The sequence below is a fragment of the Notamacropus eugenii genome, chromosome 1, assembly GCF_028372415.1.
Source record: "Notamacropus eugenii isolate mMacEug1 chromosome 1, mMacEug1.pri_v2, whole genome shotgun sequence".
NCBI lineage: Eukaryota > Metazoa > Chordata > Mammalia > Diprotodontia > Macropodidae > Notamacropus > Notamacropus eugenii.
The window spans coordinates 307,395,387-307,416,950 of record NC_092872.1 but is presented as its reverse complement, the minus strand read 5'-3'; the positions used below and the strand labels follow the sequence as shown (position 1 = coordinate 307,416,950).

Genomic DNA, 21,564 nt, shown 5'->3' with positions numbered 1-21,564 from the left:
TCTTAACCCTTTTATAGCCAAGTGGAATTACAACCAGTGGTTTCACTTTTCTTTCCTCTCACCCTCTTTTAAATCCTGTGTAGTGGCTTCTGAAACTGCTACTCACTCATTAAGTTACCAGTGATCTACTTGCTTTTTCTCAGTCCTCATTCTTCTTGACTTCTCTCTGTAAACTTTAGCACTAATTACCTTTTAATCTAGTTTTTTTTTGTGACAGTGCTCTCACATTGTTTTCATCCTAACCGTCTGGTTATTTTCTTCAAGACCCAGCTCAAAACCCACCTTCTGCTGGAGGGCTTTTCTGGTTCGTTTTAGTTCTTTTGCCTTTCTCTGAGATTAACTCCCATTTATACTCTGTAGATACTTCAGAGTTGTTTGTAGATCTTCCCCTTTAGGACTACGAACTCTTTGAGGTCAGTTGTTGATTAAATATATCAAGTATTTTTGAGCAACTGTTTTCTGGATTCCAGTCTACAGGTATCTTTTTGGTTGCTTTTATTTGGGTGGGGTGGTGATCTGGGTTTCTATGGCACCTACCAGCTGTAATTATTTCCAGTGTCTTTAGGTCTTAAGTAGTTTTCTCAAGTAGCTTTTGCCACAGTTTTATTTGACTCCTGACCTTATTTGATACCTGTCTTTAAGAGTCATCACTACAGCATTTCTTCTATGGTCTTCACTACAACATAGCTAAACGTGTGCAGATCCTGAAAAGTTTGTAGACTCTTTGTCAAATATCGTGGGATAATGTATTTCTTTGTTATGGTTACTGCTGATGTCAGCTTTTGAAAAATTATTCTTTGTTGATAGTGTTGGTTTATTAGTTGGATTTATGTCTCCAAACTCAAAAAGAGCCTTTTTTTTGACATGTTTTTAAAATGTCCATCTCCTTTCTAAGTCATTCTACACAATGGCATTTTTTACCATCCATTTCATTATTAGGTTAACACTTGTACCTAGTAATGCGGTAAATATAAAATTTCAGTGCCTCTTCAGCTTTTTCCTCTTTGGATGTAAGTATTTCCTAAATTTCCACTTTAATTTCAGAATATAGTAATTTCCTACGATTTCCCAGCATTGATCTCCAATACATTATTTTGTAACTTGGAGCTAAGGATATTATGTACAAAAAGAGATCTGAAGTCCTTGGCTATAGCCGGTAAAGCGTTTCCAATTTTATTATGATATGGTACTGGTACATAAATAAAGCAGTACATTTCACTTACAGTGTGCCTCAGTTTAGTGGTTAAGAGTATCTGAACACATGCATTTTCAGGAAGTAGGGATATTAGCATGTCTGTTAAATTATTGTATCTTGCCTTCTGGTGGTACCAGAACCTAAGGAACACAAATGACTTTGCTGTTGTTCGGGCTAAACTGATTGTCAACAATGATTTTGAGTAAGGTCAGCCTACTGGGTCACCTCTCCATTCCTTAGATATATAGGGTGGCGTTGTGTCATGTGGTGGCTGGTCTGGTTGGAGTGACACCAGACTGTTACGCTCACTCTTCTCAGTCTTCTTTTTTGAAGAGGTTCGGGTAGATATGGTCTAGGATAAGTTGGACTTCCATTGTTCTCTATCTTATCTATTTAATGTTATGTAAGCTATTGCACAGGTGAATAAAAAATGATTTTTGTAATTACATAAGAATATTTAGATACAAATTTGCCTTCTGAAGGCATACTGAAAGCACCATCAGGAAAGTTATAGTAGCAGACAAGACAGTAATGATGCTATATATTTTATCATATTCCCCCATGGTTTTAATTTCTTTCACTAGTTCTCCATATTTAGAAAGCCTTTTATTCCACTTAGTTTGTAGATTTATGAGTATTTGGTGTGATGACATCAATTAAAAGTATTGTTCTTAAATTTTTTTTGACGTGTTATGTCTGGGTGAGTAGTTGTGAGCAGCAGTTTTGTTTATAATGATGCTTCAGTTCCAGTACATTTTGTTGACAACAACAACACAACAAAATTTATAGTATAGGAATTTGTTATCTCTTCATTAATAAAGGATAGCAAGTGCCTGGTGTCGTTAGCTGCTAGCCACCTTATCATGTCTTTTTAGTTATCTGGCAGTTGCTAAATTTTGCACCCTGCTGCTATGTTGCACAGTGGGCTTCTTAAACCCTCCTGTAATTTCTAGTGGTACTGACTTGATCATGAGTTCTCTCACAAACCCCTCGTTTTCTGGAAATCTGTATGAATCGTTTGTTTGCGGCTTCTTTGTGAACATATGGGTTAAAATCTTGGGGATGTTATCCACAGAGTGATTTGGAGGTGGCTCTAGTGCCAGAACATTGTTCAGCTACAATGTTGGGACAAAATGAGGCACTTGCAAGTCATTAAACAGTTAACAAAAAGAGGTTTACATTGCCCAACACAGCAAGGATATGCCATGGGGATACAGTGGTTCTTCTCATCTCCATATGCAAATGTTTTTGGACATTTGGGCAGGATATGATGAGGTGAGTGGCCTTTAGAAATGCACAGTCAGAGGCTTACTGGACTTTTTGTGCCCAGAGGCGCCTAAGAAGTCACAATGGGGAAGGTGAGGCCTGTCTGGTCCCAGGGACAATTTTATTTCCTTTTAATCACTGTAAAAGGAGAGAAGGAAGAGAGACCTGGGTGTATCACATGTTATGGGTGGTAGGAAAGAAGTTATATCAGGGAAGCATTAGTAAATAATGAGTCCCATCATAGATTCCACATTTGGGACTTTAACTATTTCATAGACTTCAACCAGAGTTAAACCAATTTCAGTTACATTTGCTAAATCAATCACGTCTGTTATAATCCTTTACTATTCCTTGGTGCAATGATCTTTGCTGAATTACCATCATAAACCTTTCTCTTTCCAAAAACAGATTGGTGTGACTCACCTGCTGGTTTGCTTCTTTATTGACATATTCTTGGCTGAGTTTGAGTGAATGTTGTACATGGACAGCCTTTAGATTCCACTGTTTCTTAGGCTCTGCCTGGAGTTAAGCCACTTACAGTTATATTTAACAAATCCAATTGTGTATACCTATTATCACCCTTTACTAATGCTTGCTAAAGTGAGTTGTGCTTATTCAAAAAGCATATCTGTAGTCTTCTGACCTGTTTATTTTTTGTTGTTGTTGAGGAAGTGTTATCTTTATGTAGCTGTCTTATAGTGATGGCCTCTAAGTTTCATTAGTATTATATAGGTTTTTCCTAGGATACTTCTCTTCCCCCTTTTCTCTCATAATTTCACTGGTATAGATTTGAAAACCGTAGTCATTCAGCACTCTTCACTTTTTCTCATCCCGTACAATCCAGTCTGTTGCCAAAGTCAGTTATACTTTTGCAAAGTCCATTCTGTCCATCTTCTCTCTCCTCCCTGGACCAGCTACCACTTTAGTTCAGGCTGTGATTTCCTTTCACTTAGACCGATGTTACAGTCTCATAATTGGCCTAACTGCTTCAAATCTCTTTCCTTCCTAAATATCCTCCATAGAGCTGCCCAAGTGCTATTCCACAGTGCAGGCCTGAGGCATTGTCACTCCCCCTTGTCCCTAAGATCAGCTACAAACTCTTCTCTTTGTCAGGTAAAGGTCTTTACAACCAGACTTCAACCTACTTTTCCAGGTTTATTATGCATATGTCAGTCCCTTTTATGCATTTTGCAATCTAAACACACTACCCTTCATGCAGTTTTCACACAGGACATTCCAACTCGAATATCTGACCCTTTTCACAGACTGCTCCCTATGCCAGGAATGGCCTCCCTCACTTCTACCTTTTAGAATCCCTAGTTTCCTTCAGAACGTAAACTTAAATGTCATTTTCAGTATTATGAGCCTTTCTGGATTCTTTTCCTTCCTCTCAGAGGTTAGTAACTGCCTTGTGATAATTATCTTGTGTGTATGTATGTGTGCATGCGTATGTGCACATACGCATGCACACATGTACACAGATATATACAGTGTATTGTTATGTATACACATGTTAGTCTGTAATAGAACAGAAGCTTTTGGGGAACATAGATTACTTCCTTTTTGTCTTTGTATCCATCGTGCATGAGGTTTAATTAGTGGATGTTTAATTAATGCTTGTTTTATAATTGCTTCAGCCCTCATCGATCTCCTTCTGACTTAATATTCACAATCTACTCTTGGTATCATAGATGTAGAGTCGGAAGGGATTAAAGAGCTCTAATTCCTCCTTTCAGAGTTAAGAAAACAGAATCTAAAAAGGCTCAATTATTTGCCCAAGTAACTTTAGCTGGGTGAGATTTGAATCTAAATTCTCTTGACTTCAAATTCAGCAATCTTCCCACTGTACCCTCTTGTCTTCCTTTGTGTTTCTATTTTTCTATATTGTTTTAATGAGATGGTTTTCCTTCCCTCCTACTTTGGGAATTATTTGAGGGCAGTTGCCATATTTTCTGTTTCTCCTTTATCCTTTGTAGTGCTTAATAGCTGCTGTGCTGCTTAATTGGTGGCCTTAGGAGGATGACCACAGGATTAAGGGGAGTTCAAAACTGGTTCTACCCAATTAAGAGAATCAGTTCTTTTATATTAAGCTTGAAACCTTGAGTGACCTGTAAAAATTTATAGCATTAGTAGTGAGGTCTTCAGGTCTTTAATTTTTAAAGAAATTAAAATTTAGTTTTGCAAAATATTTTGACAAAGTACAGTGCTTGAAGGATGTTCTAGTGAAGATAATCCTATAGAGTATCACAGATTTAGAGTGGTAAAGGTCATCTAATAAAGAGGTGTCAAATTTATTGCTGTGGAGTGCTGTCTGAACCAGATTAAAATGTAATTTGGAAGTGTTTAACCAAATAAATACAATACAACATAGATAATGTTAATTTGTGTTTTTCTAAGGCCATATAGAGCCTGAACAGATAGTTTGTATTTGAGTTTGAGACTGCTGATTTAGTACAGCTCCCTCATTTTAGTGGATACTTTTGCCATTGTTGAACCCTGATTTCATTGGGTGTTGACTTACATGCTAACCTGCTTTCTTCAGTGTGCTTATCCCAGATTATTTTAGGAGTGTTTTATTGTTAGCCAGGCTTGTCTCTGTATTGAAACTACTTTTCTAGATTATTGAGGGTTTTCATAAGCTTTTTGCTGAAAGTTAATCTGTCCTATTGTGATTAATTCATATACTAACTGGATAAACCAAAAAATAGAAAAAAACCTTATGAGCACAGGTGATGTGAGTTTTTGTGGTTATATTTGATTATTTATAGTTCATATACTAAATTTATATGCTCTTTACACCCTTGAGAATAACCTTGAAGCTGTTTTGCTTTTAGTTGACATGGTATATGATAGCTTGGCATGTTTGGCAACGTCTGTCTGTAACTTTGTTTTATGTTTCGGCTTGTGACATTATTGGTGAATTGCAACTAAAAAACTTGCAATATAAAACTTTGTTTTCCAGTTAGTAGTCACTGTATTGTACTTTCTGAAGCCAGATCTTATTTGTCGAATAAGATGTACTTTAAGGAGAAAGTACAGTTATGCAAGGCATTTGTAGAAACAAAACCAGTTTTGAAAGCGCGTTTTAAAAAGAAGACCTTTGCATGTGCAGCAGCATGCGTAGTTGAACACTGGGTTACTGATACTGATCAAAGAGTGTGGAAACCTCACGTTCAGTATGTACATACCTGGTTTTATTTACATTATATAAATGGTTGCCAATAAATCTTTTCTACCTTGCCCTGGTGCTCAAATAACCTTTTATCATCAGGAAGTTAGTAAGGATGGGAAGGGAATACTTATTTTTATAGTTATAAAGCTCATAAAAGTTAACATAAAATAGCAAAAAATCCAAATTCATTTGTAACTCCAGTGCCTTGAAATATTTTTTTCTGTCTCTTCGAACAAAGTCCACTCCATCCCCCCAATGCTGCACTAATTTTTTAAGAATAATAAAGTGCTACTCTTGACTATTTGAATATGAAGATTAAGAGCTGATATTTTTGTGGTACTTTGAAGTTTGCAAGATCTATGTGTTGTGAGCTAAGTTTTAGAAAATTTTTTTTAGAAAAATCTTTTTTAAAGATTTAGATGAAAAGATTTAGAAAATCTTTTAATGTAAAAATATAACAATTATTGTCTTCATTATATAGATGAGGAAACTGAGGCATAACTACAAAATATGTCTATGTATGTATGTATGTAATGTTATGGGACTATGTGTATGTGCATGTATATGTTTATGCACAGCAGATTGTTGGGATTTTGGGATAAATATACTTTATAATCACTTTTATTTAAAGTATCACATAAAGTATTATCGTTAGGCTCACTGGGAAGTAGAATTCCCTAAGGAGATACTGTAGGGATTCTAAGGGAAACTGAATTTTGATTTTTAAGTGTGATTATTCTTTATTGAACATATTGCTAACATAATATGTACAAATTATGTGTGCAGAATTTTTATATCTAGTTTGTTTTTACATTCATTTCAGTGTAATTTTGAAATAGCATTCATTTTGTTTTCAGCCGTTTTTCAGTTATTTGACTTTTCACGACCCCATTTGGGGTTTTCTTGGCAAAGTTACTAGAGTGGTTTACCGTTGTCTTCTCCAGCTCATTTTACAGATGAGGAAACTGAAGTAAACAGGGTGAAGTGACTTGTTCAAGGTCACACAGCTGGGAAGTATCTGAGGACAGATTTGAGCTTTGAACAATGAGTCTTTCTGGCTCCAGGGCCAGCACTCCATTTACTGCACCACCTAGTTGTCCCTGTTTATTTTGTATAAAATGTTATTATTTACTGTAAAGAAAATGAGAGAAGTACCAAAGTGGTAAGGAGATCGTACTTTGCGTCAGAAGGTGTCATTTGGAAGCCTGACTCTTTGGCTTATTAGCTGTGCGATCTTTGGTAGTCAGTTGACAAACATTTGACTTGACTGACTTGGATCTCACTTTTTTCATAGGTAAAATGAAGGGATTGGGTTAAATGATCTCTAAAGGCCTTTTCAGTTCTCAGTATCATGAATTTCTGTGCATACTATGTGAACCAGGGTGCTAATTACATACATGATTCACAGACCATCTACTTAGTTCACTGTTTTGAGAATTTGGGATCCAATATTAAAATTGCCCAACTGAGATTCAGAAATAACATTTTAAAAACAGGTTTGGTATCTTTTAGTTATGCAGTACAGTTATCCCACATCACCAGGGTTTAGTGGTGTGGCGCCTCTGAGATCTGGAAAATCCAAGTAAAATTTTTTGGCCCTCCCTTTATACCAAAGAAGAAGTCGGAATTTTTTCTTTTTCTTTCATGGGGTATTTACAGTACCTTATTGTAAAATTTGGATTAAGTATTTGATCATGTCTTCTGGTCTTTATGTCACCAGCTGGTCTTCAGATGTCATCTATGATTTCTGCCAAACTCCCTCCCAAATTTCTATTTTATTTTTTATGCCAACTTGTGATATATTGACAAACTACAATGGTGAAAGTCATGATATAGAAGGGATAACTGTATTAACTTTTCTCCTGAGTGTTTTGGCATCAATTACAAGGTACAATGTTCCTGAAGTCAGATTTTTTTGCCCCTTATTAAGTAGTAAATGTTTGTGAGTCTTTAAAATCAACAATAATCACCAACAGTTTGTAAGCTTTTACTGTGTTCCAGGAACTGTGCTAACCTTAAGTATAAAACATGGTAAAAAACAAAAACAAGCAAACAAAAAACCCCAAACCCAAAAAACAAGACAAAAAACCCCAAACAAACCGTGGTGCCATCTTTCAAAAGCTCCCATTCTACTATATGGGACTACTTGCAAAGAACTATGTACATATAAAATGTGAGATTTTAAACAGAGCCATAAAGAGGGGTGGGATACTTAGAAAAGCGTACTACAATAGGTGGTATTTGAACTGAGTTTTGAGGAAAATCAAGGAAGCCAGGAGGAGGTGGAAGTGAGGAGGGTTGGCATTGCCGCCATGAGGAACAGACAACCAGTAAAAAAATCCAGAATCAGGAGATGGAGTGTCCCGTGGGAACCTCAGTCTAGCTAAAGCTGGTTCATACATTATATGGAAGAAGGCTAGCGATGTAGTAAAGAAGGGCTATAAAAACCAAACATTTGATTCTGTGGATAGTAGGAAGCCCTTGGGAAGTATTGGGTAAGGGTGATGTGATTGGACTTGAGTGCCAGGAACATCACTGCTGCAGCTGGGTGGAGGATGGGCTAGAGGGAGAAGTGTGCAGCTGGCTTTCAGAATAGTCCAGGCATAGGTGATGAGGGGCATCTGTGAGGATTGTGCTTATGCGAGTGGAGGGAAGGGAATGTAGAAGAGAGATGATGTGAAGGTAGAGCTGAAATTAAATAGCTGCTAGTTGATTCAGAATTTTAATTGTGTCAGTGTTGGTCCTGAAAATAAATACGAAGTGAACTTTTTTTTTTTTATCCCTTTAGTAGTTACAATAAAAACTTGAATATTGAAGAAAGCAGGGAATTATTGTGGTCGGTCCAACCCTAATCATTTTACAGACGAGGACAGTGAAAGCTAGTTACTGAGGTAGTAAGTTGTCTGAGGCAGGATTTGAGCCCAAATTCTTTGACTCAATAGCCAGAGCTCTTCAACTGTACCACACTACCTACCGCCTGATTGAAAACAAACGCAAAAGGCTAATATTTATATGACACTAGGTACCACACACAGGGCTAACCACTTGACAATCATTATCTCATCAGATCCTCACAGCAACCCTGCAGTGCTGGTGCTATTATTATCCCCATTTTACCGATGAGGAAATGGAGGCAGACAGGTTACGTGACTTGTTGAGGGTCACACAACTAGTAAGTTTCTGAGGCTAGATTTGAATTCAGGGCTTTCTGACTCCAAGCGCAGTGTTCTATTTACTGCGGTAACCTAGCTGCCTCATCCTTGAGAAATGTGTATTCTGTTCATTGAATTTTCTGCTTAACTGAAAAGATATGTAGAATTTGTTTTTGTTTTTATTGGCCATTAAAAGTCTTTCTAAAATTCACTAACTTGAACAAGTTTGGCACTAGAGAAGAGATGAGAAAAATGTACCTTTCCTCCTTTTATTAGGTAGACTGGAATGTTAAATCGGTTGTCATGGATGAGATTATTTTTTGAAATGTTTTTATTTTGAAATCTTTATTACAAGGGAGGAGTTACTAGGTGTGGGACGTGGGAAGGTATACTTTAAAAATGAATGTGATACCGGTATTTAAAAGTGAAATCAGGAAAAGTTTAAAAACTTATTAGGTTATGTTCAGTGGCAGTAGAATACAGCTATGATTTAATTTTTCAAAATTTGAAAATAATTTACATTTAGAAAAGTCTTAGAATGCTTTGCCTCATTTGAGTCTTACAACCACTCAGTGAAGCAGATACTATTATTATCCTGTTAGAGAAGAGGAAACTGAGGATTGTGTGACTAGTAAGGCCTTAGATCCAGTTTGGAATTAGGTCTACCTCCTCCTTCCTTGTTCATTGCTCTTATAGCGCTGGATGTCCCTTGTGATCTGAGTGTATATTCTGAAAGGTTTTTGTTTAAAATTAAAAAAAAAATTAACTTACTAATGATTTTCTTTTTTTCCCCCCCCGCTAAAAATCTAGTTTGGAAAAATATTGTGATTGTTTAAAGAATTTCAATTAGGTTAGTTCTAGTTCATTAAAGTTGTACTATCTTATACTGGTATCACATATTTATGAATTGTTGATAATCACTTATTTTAGGACATAATTTTGCTAGTAATATTGATATATACTTGCCTTTACAGTTGATTTTCTTGGAGCTATTTTTATGGCTATTGTATGTTTATAAGAAATGTTAATGTAAATGTAGATACTGATGGGTAAGCCTGCACAGCATCTACATGATTGGAGGGAATTTGTAAATCATTAAGATCACAGATCCATTTGAATAATTATATTAAGACTCCATTCCAGTAGCATACTTTGAAAAGTATTTTTATATTTGAAAAGGCCTGTGATGTGATGTTACATAGGTATAGTCCACAAGAACCCTGGGTAACTTTCATACCATAAGGAGTATCAGAGTAGGGTGGACGATTTTAAAAATTAATCGTTCAATATAAAGAAGTTAGGGATATTTTACTTGCTTATAATAAGTTTATTAGCAAAAAGAAAAGTCAATAACAGTCAACTGAACAATACAAACCTTATGAAAAAGTCACTTGGTTTCCATCAATACTGCAGGATTCTACGGTAAAATAATATTCTTTCTTTGGGTGTTCACATCTTGTAGTCTAACACTTTGCAGAAAATACAGGCTTTAAGAAATGAACAGATTGTTTGAGGCTGAAAGAAGCAGCAGATATCCAGCAGAGACAACTCAGAAAGCTATACGAATGAATTAATAGAGACATATAATTTTGGAATATTTATCTAAATAGTGAGAAAGTGTCAGTTTTAGGTATAACATTTTGAAAAGCAGTTCCTTGATTTATAAATTCTATAAACACTCATTTTAGATACATGGAGCTTCTCTATGGTGATCAGTATCCATCTCAAGGAGTTTAACAGCAAGAAAAGATGTACCACAGATAAATATTCCTAGCTGCATTATTAATAATAACAAAACACTAGAAACAAAATGTGTGCCAAATGATTGGGGAATGACTGAATAAATTGTGGCTTGTGAGTGTTATAGAATATTACCTTGTCATTAGAAGTAATGAATATGAACATTTTAGAAAAAAACAGGAAAATGTATATAAAATGATGCAGAGAAGAAAGTAGAGGAAAAAGAGTCTGTATGCAATGACTGCCATAATCAAATAAAGTGAAGATGAAGGGAAATAAAATTCTGGTAAAAATCAATACATTGTTAGTATACTGTCAGAGAACGTATCCTTTCTGTTGATACGCAGTCTTTTGTTTTTAGGACATGTGTTTGCAGATTTGAGTATTTGCTGGATGAAGTCTATTGTACCAAAGCAAAATGCATCACTAAATTAAAATAAAAAGTTGGTTTTCTCTTCTACGTTACCCTCATCCCCCATCTTCAGTAGGAAATGGAATAAAATAATTTTAAACCTTAAATCATGTAATTTTACTGTTACCAAAATATCTAGTCTACCCAAGTCCACAGACATTTGTTAAACACCTACTATGTGCCAGATAGTGTGCTTTGTGCTGGATTTACACATGGCACATATGCAGATTGATATGTATACCTTACATACAAGCCTGAGAGAGATACTTGTCAGCTTTTGAGAAAAGCCAGAATAGAGCTCCATATAAAATAGTAATCACAAGTGCTGATAGTCAGAACTGGAAAGAACAGTTGGAGAATTCATGAGTTGTGATACTCTATATTGATTTGAGGTATCTTACTATGAAACACAGGATCCTAATTATAACACTTGTAGAAAATTCTGCTCATTTTCATTTACATCTGGTACAAATCTGATCTAAAACAACTAAATCATTACCCTTGACAGTGCATGTGTAAACACAGCTTTAATTAATGAATTTGGTAATTGTTGTTTGTTGATTTTGATATGGAAATATTAAGTACATTATAATTCTTCAACTTTTTTTGTTCTGATACACAATCATTTACTTAAGTCTTGACACAATATAGATAGCATGGGAGGAGATCAAATAGTAAAACATTTTCTGCATCCATATATAGAACTATAAAGTGTAATTCCCTCTTTCTCCTCAAATTCTCCAGCAAGGATATAGTTACTCAATACCCCAAGGTCGTCAGTAGTAAACTTTTAGGGTGGTATCAATGGGTTTTTTCCTACAAATCTTTTTTCTTCAGGACAGTGAAAACTTTTCCTCTTGGCTCTGGAGTGTTATGATCTTCATAGACTGATTCAGAGTCACAGAATTTGAGAGTTGGAAGGGACTTGAGTGACCATCCAGTCCAACTAGTAGTGTGTCAGTAAACGTTTACAACTGTCTCTCAGGGGAGGGGGAATATGTACATATGGTAGACTTTTAAGTTGGATATACATTAGTAACATTTTCCCACTTTAGTAAATCTAGACCAGGGGTTAGCACACTATGGGTGGAGGACCAAATCAGGCATATTTTTGTATGTCCTTGGAGGAGTACAAGTTTCTTACATTTTTAAATACAACAAAAACTTTATTTTAAAGAATGTAAAAAAAAAAATCCAAACACTTCAGACTGTATAAAAATAGGCACAGGCTGGATTTAGCCTAAGGAACTGTAGTTTGCTGACCCTTGGTGTAGACTCTCAACAAAATAATAAATCAGTTCATGATTTACTGATTTCCAGGGTACACTGAGAATTTAATAATTGACTCTCTTGAGGTAGGCCTAGAAGCCTCCAATACATCCCTGAGTTATGACTAGATATGACTATCCCAGTATATGACTAGAAGAATGCTCACTAAAAGATATCCAACCAAGTATCAGAATGCCTCTGATTGAAGACCTCCAAAGAGAAGGACTCCCCTACCTTTTGAGGCAGCCTGTTTGCCATTTAGGACTTTGTCTTAAAGATGAGCTCAGGATGGTCGTGTTTCATTCCCCTACTTGCTGTGTTTCTGACTTATCTAGACTTTGCTATCATGCCTCTCTGTGAGGGCCCTTTCCCTTCCTTCCACTTAGCTTTTCAGCTCCCTTTTAGGTATTATGTTTCCACATTAGAATGTAAGCTGTTTGAGGGCAGGGGCTGTCTTTTTTGCTTGTATTTGTACCTGCAGCCCTAAACATAGTGCCTAGCATATAGTAATTGCTTGGTAAATGTTTGTTGCCTTGCTCTAGAAAGTTTTTGTCCTGACATCAAGTCTGAATTGGACTCTGCAACTTCTATGCATTGACTCTGGATCTATCCTTTGGAGACAAACAGAAAAAATTCTCCACATGACAGCCTTAACATATACTTGAAATCAGTTGTCATATTCCCTCCGAGTTTTCTCCAAGTTAAACGTGCTGAGTGCCTTCAACCAATACCTATACAACATTAGTTTAAGGCCCTTCGCCAACCATTCTGCTTACCCTTCTCTGAACACTCTCATCAATGTCCTTCTGAAAGCATGGTACCCATAATTGAACACAATATGACAGATGAGATCTGACAAGGGACAATCACCTCCCTTATTCTTGGAAGTTGTCCCCATCTTAATGCAGCGCAAGCCTGCATTAGGCTGATTTGGCTGCCATGTCAAACTGTTGACTCATTGAACTAAGTTTTACTCCTGATCATTTTCAGAACAACTGCTGTCTAATCATGTCTCCACCATCTTCTACTTATAAAGCTGTTTTTGTACCCACATGAAAGAATTTCCCTTTATCCTTAATGAATTTTATCTTCTTCAGATTCTTCATCAGCCCAGTGCACTAGCCATAAAGATCCTTTTGGATTTTGATTTTTTTTCTTTCTGTCTGTTAGGTAGCCCTCCCTACATGATTGTCAGCAGCAGATTTGGTTAGCATACCATTTATGTTTTTATCCAAGGCAGTGATAAAAAGGCTAAATAAATAGTTCAGATCCCTGTTACATTCCACAGCAAACCTCTAGCCTCGTTGACATTGAACCATTAGCTGATTCTTCAAACTGGCCAGCCAACTAGTTCAGAATAGGCTTCACCAGACTGCAAAGGGGTCCATGACACAAAAAAGGTTAACTACTCTGGGAACACTGCATTCTTCCTTATAGTTAGGTGGTACAGGGGATAGAGTCATTAAGACTGGTTCTGAGTTAAAATTTCACCTCAGGCACTTAGAAGCAGTTTGATCCTAGACAAGTCACTTAACAGCTGTCTGCCTCAGTTTCCACGACAGTAAAATGGGGTTTATAATAGCACTCTACCTCCCAGGGTTGTTGTGAGGATCACCTGAAATATTTTCAAAGCATTTAGCACAGTGCTTGGCACGTTGTTCCCTTCTCCTTTGTCTTACAGCCTGGCCTGTATAGAAGTGTTCTCTCACCAGTTCCTCTAGGAGAGAGATCACTTTAAATTTAGAGCAGATAACACTTACCCTAATATGATAAGAACACAAACTTTTTGCAAGATGCGTCGCTGCACAATTCCCTCTATTCTTCATAATGCTTGAGATTTTAAGCCTTATTTCTTTGAACTACTTGCAGGTTGTTATACCTTAACCCTAATCATCTGGTTAAATTTTTACAGTCAATTAGCACCTCTTGATAGTTTGAGTCCCCTAAGAATTCCTTTTCTTTTGTCTCATCAAAAATCACACCCACCTTCCCCTCTGCCTTTCACTAACATCCTCTTTGTCTCACCAATTTGTCTTCTCCAACCATTCTATTTGATTAACCCTGTATTTGTTTCACTTTCCCCATTTATTTCTTACTTAATGTTGCCTTATATTGCCAATTATCTTATCCTTCTCCATTTTAGTACCTTTTCATATTCTATTCCAGAGTTCTCCTTGACCCTTCTACCAGAAGTAGAAACCTGATCAGTATCTGGGCCTGGTAATTAATTGTTCTTTGGATTTTCCTCCATTTCTCCAAAATTTTGTCAGATTTTGCCTCCCCAAATTCAATTTGACGTTCTTAATTAGTTCAGACTTCTCCAAGTAACCCACATAATTTCGTTCTCCTTATTCTATTCAAGGCCTTCTTTCATCTTCCCATTTTTCTCCCACCAATCTCCCAGGGAGAAACCTCAAGAACCTGTTTCTCCTCTCTTATCTACTTGGTATAATTCAATAATTTTGATTCAGTAGTGTCTGTTTATAACACTAACAACCACACCGTAAGGGTATAATCTGAATACATATGTTACCTGTCAGCAATTTTGACAGATAAAAGCTCTTTTAAAATATGCTAAACCTAATAAAGAGCTCTCTGTGGTCAAAGTTTTACTTCCAAGAAATAGTAAAATCTGAAAGAATGGTTTAGCAACACTTTGTTACCTAGAGGTGCTGTTTATTGGCTGGCACATAACAGGCATTTAATAAATGGTTTTTAACTGAGTGAATAAACTCAGGAGGGAGGGGAAAATGAAGGGGAAGAATCTTTTATCAGTTCTTGTCTTTGAGGTCAGGTTTTGAATATCTCTGCTCTGTGAGCATTTATCAGGAGAAAAAGATGCTGTCAAATCATGCTTCTTCAGACAGTTCTTTTGTTATGACCTGGGCTGTCCAAATTATCTCTTTCCTCCTCAACCATTCTAAGAAGTTAAACAAAATTATCAATAATAGCTGTTTAATGTTATAAATAACATTCATTTTGCATCCAGTTTTATTCTTTGAATACACGAGTACAACTTTGTGTGCTTTTAGAGTGTATTGTATTTTATATTATTTATAGGACCTTGGAATATTGAACACTTTCAGATGTTTAAAGAGTACATTTGTTATCTTATCTTTGCCTTATGCCATTTTATTTGTTCATAACTTCTGACAAATTTGATGTACAGTTCTAGACCCAAAGTTTTCAGGTGTTATCTTTGGAAAAGCTTTACAACATGGCAGGGCCATGACTCTCTTACTGTGGTTAGTTCAGGAGTAACTGAAGCTGATGAATAAAATAGAGTAAGCTTTGTTTTGCATATTTTAAAACAAACATCTTTAAGCCTGAAAATGTTTTTCATTGGCCGATAGCATGTATATTGCCTTTGAGAGGCCCAGCAATGATTCATTAACATGAACTGGACCCCTTTCTCTTTTTGACTCTTGCATTCTTGGGCTGTGAAGGCCCCAGCAGAATGTTTCTCAGTGTTTTTCCATTCTACCATACACATCTGAATTTGGAAGCTTGAAGTCCATAGAATATACAAACTTTAAAGAGCATACTAGTAGAGCGTGATGTAGATATAAGCCTTTGGGGAAAAAAAAAAGATGGTGAATGAAGTAGAAGAGGAAGAGTAGTAATTACACAGCTATTTTAGAGAAGTTCAAATTAATGTCTGTTACCACCTGTTGTACATAAAGTTTCCACATATATTATTTTGTTGGATTTTTTACCGAAACTTGGGTAAGTATGTAGTATTAAATAGTATTTTAGTTTTTAGGTGAGAAAATTGGCAGAGGAAGCCTGTTAATTAAGCACCAGTATGGGACAGCGAGTTGGTGCTGTGGATAGAGCACCAGAACTGAAGCTGGAAAGATAGGAGTTTAGATTGGGTAACCCTGGGCAATTCACTGAGCCACGCTTGCCTCAGTTTCCTCAACTATAAAAAGGGGATAATAGCAGTACTTACCTCAGAGGATTATTTTGAGGATCAAATGATATAATAATTGTAGTAAGCACTGCATAAAAGTTGTTGTTGTTATTGTTGTTATTTAAGGAAAGACAAAACAGTCCCTGACCTAGAAGAGCTCATGTTCTCGTGGAGGAGAACATGGCAAACAGCTGTGAGCAAACAAGATATATATGGGCCGGATTGGAGGTAATCAGTGGAGGGAATGCGTTAGCATTAAGGGGAAGCAGGGATACTGGGTAAAGCTGGGATTTTACTTGATTTTTTTTTTTAAGGGGAGAAGGCCAAGCCATTTGGGGTTAAGTGACTTAACCCAAGGCTAAGGTTACATAGCTAGTGATTGTCAAGTGTCTGAGGCTAGATTTGAACTCGGGTCCTTCTGATTCCAGGTCCAGTGCTCTAGTCACTGTGCCACCCAGCTGCCCCGATTTTAGTTGATTCTTGAAAGAAGACGGAGAATCCAGGAATTAGAGATGAAGAGGAAAAGTACTTTAGGTGTGGGAGACAGTTAGTGAAAATGGTTGTTACTTGCTAACAGTCAGGTAGCTAGGTAATGATTGCATTCAGGGCTCATATTCATGTTTTCTTAGTTTGTCTAGTGTTCTTTGTGCTTTATGTACTGGCTCTTTACTACAGACCAATTCAGTTTCATAAAATTTATAAATTATAGGCATTGTTAAATGACCATGGGCAAGTCAGTTAACCTCTGTTTCCTCCTGTGTAAAATGGGAATAATCATTGACCCTATTTCCCAGGGTGGTTGTGAGGATCAAATGAGATCAACCTTAAAGTTAAACAACTAAACATTAGTGGTTATTATTATGAGGGACCATTTACTATTAGAAGAAGTCACAAGGCCCATATTTACTTGGATTTTATGGTGTTCATGATTTCATTTGAGAAATCAGATTCACATATTGGTGCTTCATTTTATCTGTGTGGGGAGAAGCTTGGAAGGAGAGAAGGAAAGGGAGAGAGAGAGAGAGAGAGAGAAAGAGAGAGAATGGCATAGTGTATAGAAAGCTGTTGTTGGGGCCGAGAAGACCTGGGTTCAAGTCTCCTTCTGACATATAACTTGCCTTGTGACTGTGTGTGACACAACCTCTGAGCCCATGACGGAACTCTATCAAAAGTTCCTAACAATAACTATCTTTATATGACTCCTTAAGGTTTGCAAAATGTTTTTACATGATCCTCACAATATCCATGCAAGGTAGGTGCTATAAATACCCCATTTTACAGATAAAGAAACTCAGGGAGAGAAATGCCTTACCCAGGATCATTTAACTAGTGTTTGAGGAGGGATTTGAACTTAGCTCTCCCTGACTCCTATTCCAGTGCTTTACATTGGTAGAGGAAGTTTTCCTCACCTGGGAATTCCCTATACCTATACAACCACAGGTCCAGTCTCTATCCCCTTAGTTTCCTTTCCTCAAATAATGTTGACTGGCATTGAATGATGAGGTAGAAGTATGTGTGTGGAGGTGGGGCTCTACAGTGGCATAAAATAACAGTTGAGACATAAAGAGCTAAAAATGCTTCACCTAAGAGGTTTTTATAAACTTAATATTAAACATCACATTTAGTATGACTTAGTGGAGAGAGTATTGGGTCTGGAGTCAAAGGATATAGATTTAAATCTTTCCTTCTTCCTGTCTCTATGACTTTGGGCAAATTCCTTAGCCTTTCTTGGCTTCAGTTTCCTCATAAGTAAAATGAGGTGTTGGATTATATGGCTTTCAAAGGGTCTTTCGAGTTCTATATCTCTGATTCTGTGATCTGTAGATCAATTAAATTTGCTTTAAAGTTATTTGTGGATTTCATTGTATAAAATGTCATGACTCCATCAGTTGTCTTTGTTAATTTTGTTTTATGAAGTTGTATTTAGTTATACTTTGTTCTTCCCGTTTTGCTTTTTTGGGGGGTATTATTTCATGATTTATTTACTTAATCCAATTAATATAAACAATTATGTATTCCATTACATTAAAGTGCCCCAGTTTATTAAACCATTTATTGTGTAATGTTGTAGTGGCTTATAACTTGTTCTCAGTTACAGAAGTTGGTATAAAATTCTTCTGAACAGATAGCTTTTTAACATAAAGACTTTTCAGGGTGTACTGCAAATAATTAAATGATAATGTTAAGTAGTATGATTTAATTTTCAACTTTGTTTCTTTTCTGATCGCTTTCTAAAAAGATAGTGCTGGCTAGTAGTAGTTCTGCTAGCTATCGCTGAGATTTTCATCACTGTTGTCTAGCACACTTATCATGTCCCTAAAAATTACACTTCCTTAATAGAAAAAAGTCATCTTTCCATAATTGAGATTATAATCATTTCATTTCTTCGCGTTTATTATGTACTTTGTATATTTTGAGTTCAATATGCAGCTAAAACCCACTGATATATGTATGAGGTATAGATCTAAAATTAATTTCCCATCCAGTACTAACCAGGTTCTCCAGTATATTTGTTAAATAATGATTTTTTTCACCAGTTTTCATATTCTCTAAGTTGATTTTTTTTGGAGTTATTTGGTTGCATTTCTGGTATTTCTCTTTTCTTCTGTCAATCCATTTCTTGTTTTTTTATTTTTCTGTTGCTTTTTAAAAAAAAAAACATGCTAATGTCCATTAGTTTTGAGGTTAACTACTCATAATATATTTTGAAGTTTGGAAGTACTAATTAACCTTCATCAGTTTTCCCTCCATCCTCACCCCATGGTGTTACTTTATGTTCTTACTTATTTGTTTTTAAAAATTTATTTTTGTTTAGTAGTTTTCAGTCATGTCTGACTCTTCATGACCCCTTTGGAGTTTTCTTGGCAAAGATACTACAGTGGTTTGCCATTTTCTTCCCCAATTCATTTTACAATTGAAGAATGGAGGCAAACAGGGTTGAGTGACCTACACAAGGTCACACAGCTAATAAGTGTCTGAGGCAGGATTTGTACCCAGGTCTTCCTGGCTCCAGGCTCACCATTCTCTCCAGCTATCCACGCCCCCTCCCATTTTTTTTACTTTTGTGATTACTTATCTCTCCCTCCTATTGCCACACCTCTTTCCTCTCTCTTCCTCTTGAACCGTAAAAAGAAAACTCTGTATAGGTAAACAAGATAAATTCTGACGTCGGCCAAGTCTAAAGAGTTTGTCCTGTTGTACATTTTGAGCTCATCCTCTCTCTGGCCAGAGGTAGGTGACCTGTTTCATCTTCAGTCTTTTGTGCTCATGGTTTATCATTGTATTGATCATAGTTCTAAAGGCTTTCAAAGTTGTTGTCTTTATATTAATCTTGTCTTCGTCCTGCTCCCCTCATTCTGCATTAGTTTGTACAGGTCTCCCCACTTTTCCTCTGGAACTGTCCATTTCATCATTTCTCAGGGCACAATAATATTCTATTATACTCCTATGTAGTTTTTTTTTAACCATGCCTAATAGGTGGATTTATTTTTATTTTCCAGTTTGAGGTTATTGTGAAAAGAGAGGCTGCTAATATTTTTGTTCCATATAGGTCCTTTTCTAGTCAAAGCTCCTACTATGTGCCAGGTATTGTCCTTACAGGTGGTATTTATAGGTATAAGCCTATTAGTAGTATCTTTGTGTTAAAGACAAATATGGGGGCATGGTTCCAAATTGCTTTTCAGGATAGCTAGGTTAATGACACTTTAATTTTCCACTTGTAAAGGGGAGAATAATAATAATGATAATACCATAACTTCAGATCTCTACCAAAAGAGCAGACAGGCGCCTATTTTCCAGCAGTTTTTCCAGTATGTGTCGTTTTCCTCTTTGGTCATCTTCACCAGTCTGATGGGTGTGAGGTAGAAGAACCTCATAGATGTGTTCATTTGTACTTCTCTATTAGTGCTTTGGAACTTTTTTTTAATATGGTTGTTGTTAGCTTGGAAATCCTTTGACCATTTATCTAATGGGGAATGACTCTTGATCTAATGAACTTGAATCAGTTCCTCATGTATTTATGAGATCTTTATCAGAGAAACTTGGTGCAAAATCTTTTTAAACATATGTAATCAGTATTTCTATTTACCTTCCATGATCCTCTCTTTTGCTTATTTAATCTTGACCTCTTCCCCTGCTCCAACAATTTACTTACAATGTTACCTTATACATCTAAGTCCTGTATCTACTTATCATTAATCTTAGCATATGATATGAGATGTTGATCTATACCTAATTTCTGCCAAACTACTTTCTAGTTTTTCCTGCAGTTTTTGTCAGATAGCGAGTCCTTACCTGGTACCTGGTAACCTTTGTGTTTGTCAAACACTATCCTATTCTGTTGATTTGCTTCTATATTTTTTAAAGTTAAATTTCTAAATTTTGATTCCACTGATCAGCCTCTCTATTTTTTTAAGCACTACTAAATTGTCTTAATGATTACTGTTTTATGATTTAGTTTGAGATTTGCTACTGCTAGGCTCTCTTTCTTTCCATTTTTTATTATTACCATTCATGACCTTGTATCTTCCATTGATTTTGTTACAAATTTTTTTTAGCTCTATAAAAGAATCCTTTGGTTGTTTGACATGTCAGTGAATAATTAAATTGATTTAGGGAGTATCACTATTTTTATTATACTAGCTTAATGTCACTGAGCTGTCAGTCTATCCTTAGTTACTTAGGTCTGTCTTTATTTCTGCAAAGAGTGTTTTATACATGGATTCATATGTTTCTTTGGTGAGTCTTGGTAGATATACTCCGAAATATTTTATACCTTCTTTAGTTATTTTGAATTTTCCGATTTTTAAAAGTATATCAGTATATAAAAATATGTAATAAAAATTTTATTATAATTTTATCCTGTTTCGTAATGAAACTCCTTGGTGTTTTGATTGGTACTGCATTCAATATGTTAGGTTCTTTGGGGAGGGTGGTCATTTTTACTGTGTTAATGTGACCCGTCCATGCCCCTCCAGTATTATTTAGAGCTTCCTTGATTTCAATCATGATAGTTATATAGTTGTCTTTATTGGTCATATGTATTATATTGGTTACATGTAGGTAGGTTAATTCTTCATGTTTTTTTAAAGATATTTGTTTTTACAAATGGAATTCCTCTTTTTATCAGTTTTTTCTTGATCTTTTTTTTTTTTTGTGTATAATGATGTTGATAGTAGCAAAGACAGAAGTAGTCATTAACATGTTTCTCTTACTTTAATGATCAGTTGACCTCATTCTGTGTGATTACTGGGCATGACTGAGAGAATGGTTAAAATGACTGAAAATAGAATATTAGAATCCTTTGTGTGTAATGCAGAGGGTCAAGTGGCTAAAGATTTAGTTCATTGTATGATCTTAATGACACTTTAATTTTCCACTTGTAAAGAGGAGAATAATAATAATGATAATATCATCTGCATATTTTTGAGGGATGATTTGACAATT

At 35.9% G+C, this 21,564-nt stretch overlaps 1 protein-coding gene across 7 annotated transcripts in view; it reads left to right on the top strand.

The window, feature by feature from the left end:
- The window catches only part of PPP2R5E (protein phosphatase 2 regulatory subunit B'epsilon), a 159,682-nt gene that overhangs the window by 58,861 nt on the left and 79,257 nt on the right, over positions 1–21,564 (top strand). Inside the window, exon 1 of one of the 7 annotated variants that reach the window (XM_072629420.1) lies at positions 8,917–9,061. The exons of 5 other annotated variants lie outside the window; for them this stretch is intronic. Coding sequence is in view for 1 of the 2 variants with exons in the window: in XM_072629416.1 (XP_072485517.1) it covers positions 16,332–16,347 (16 nt within the window). In the remaining variant the exon portion in view is untranslated. Of the gene's footprint in view, positions 1–8,916; positions 9,062–16,171; positions 16,348–21,564 lie in introns of those variants that run through there. One more of the 7 variants, XM_072629416.1, reaches the window with a different exon arrangement.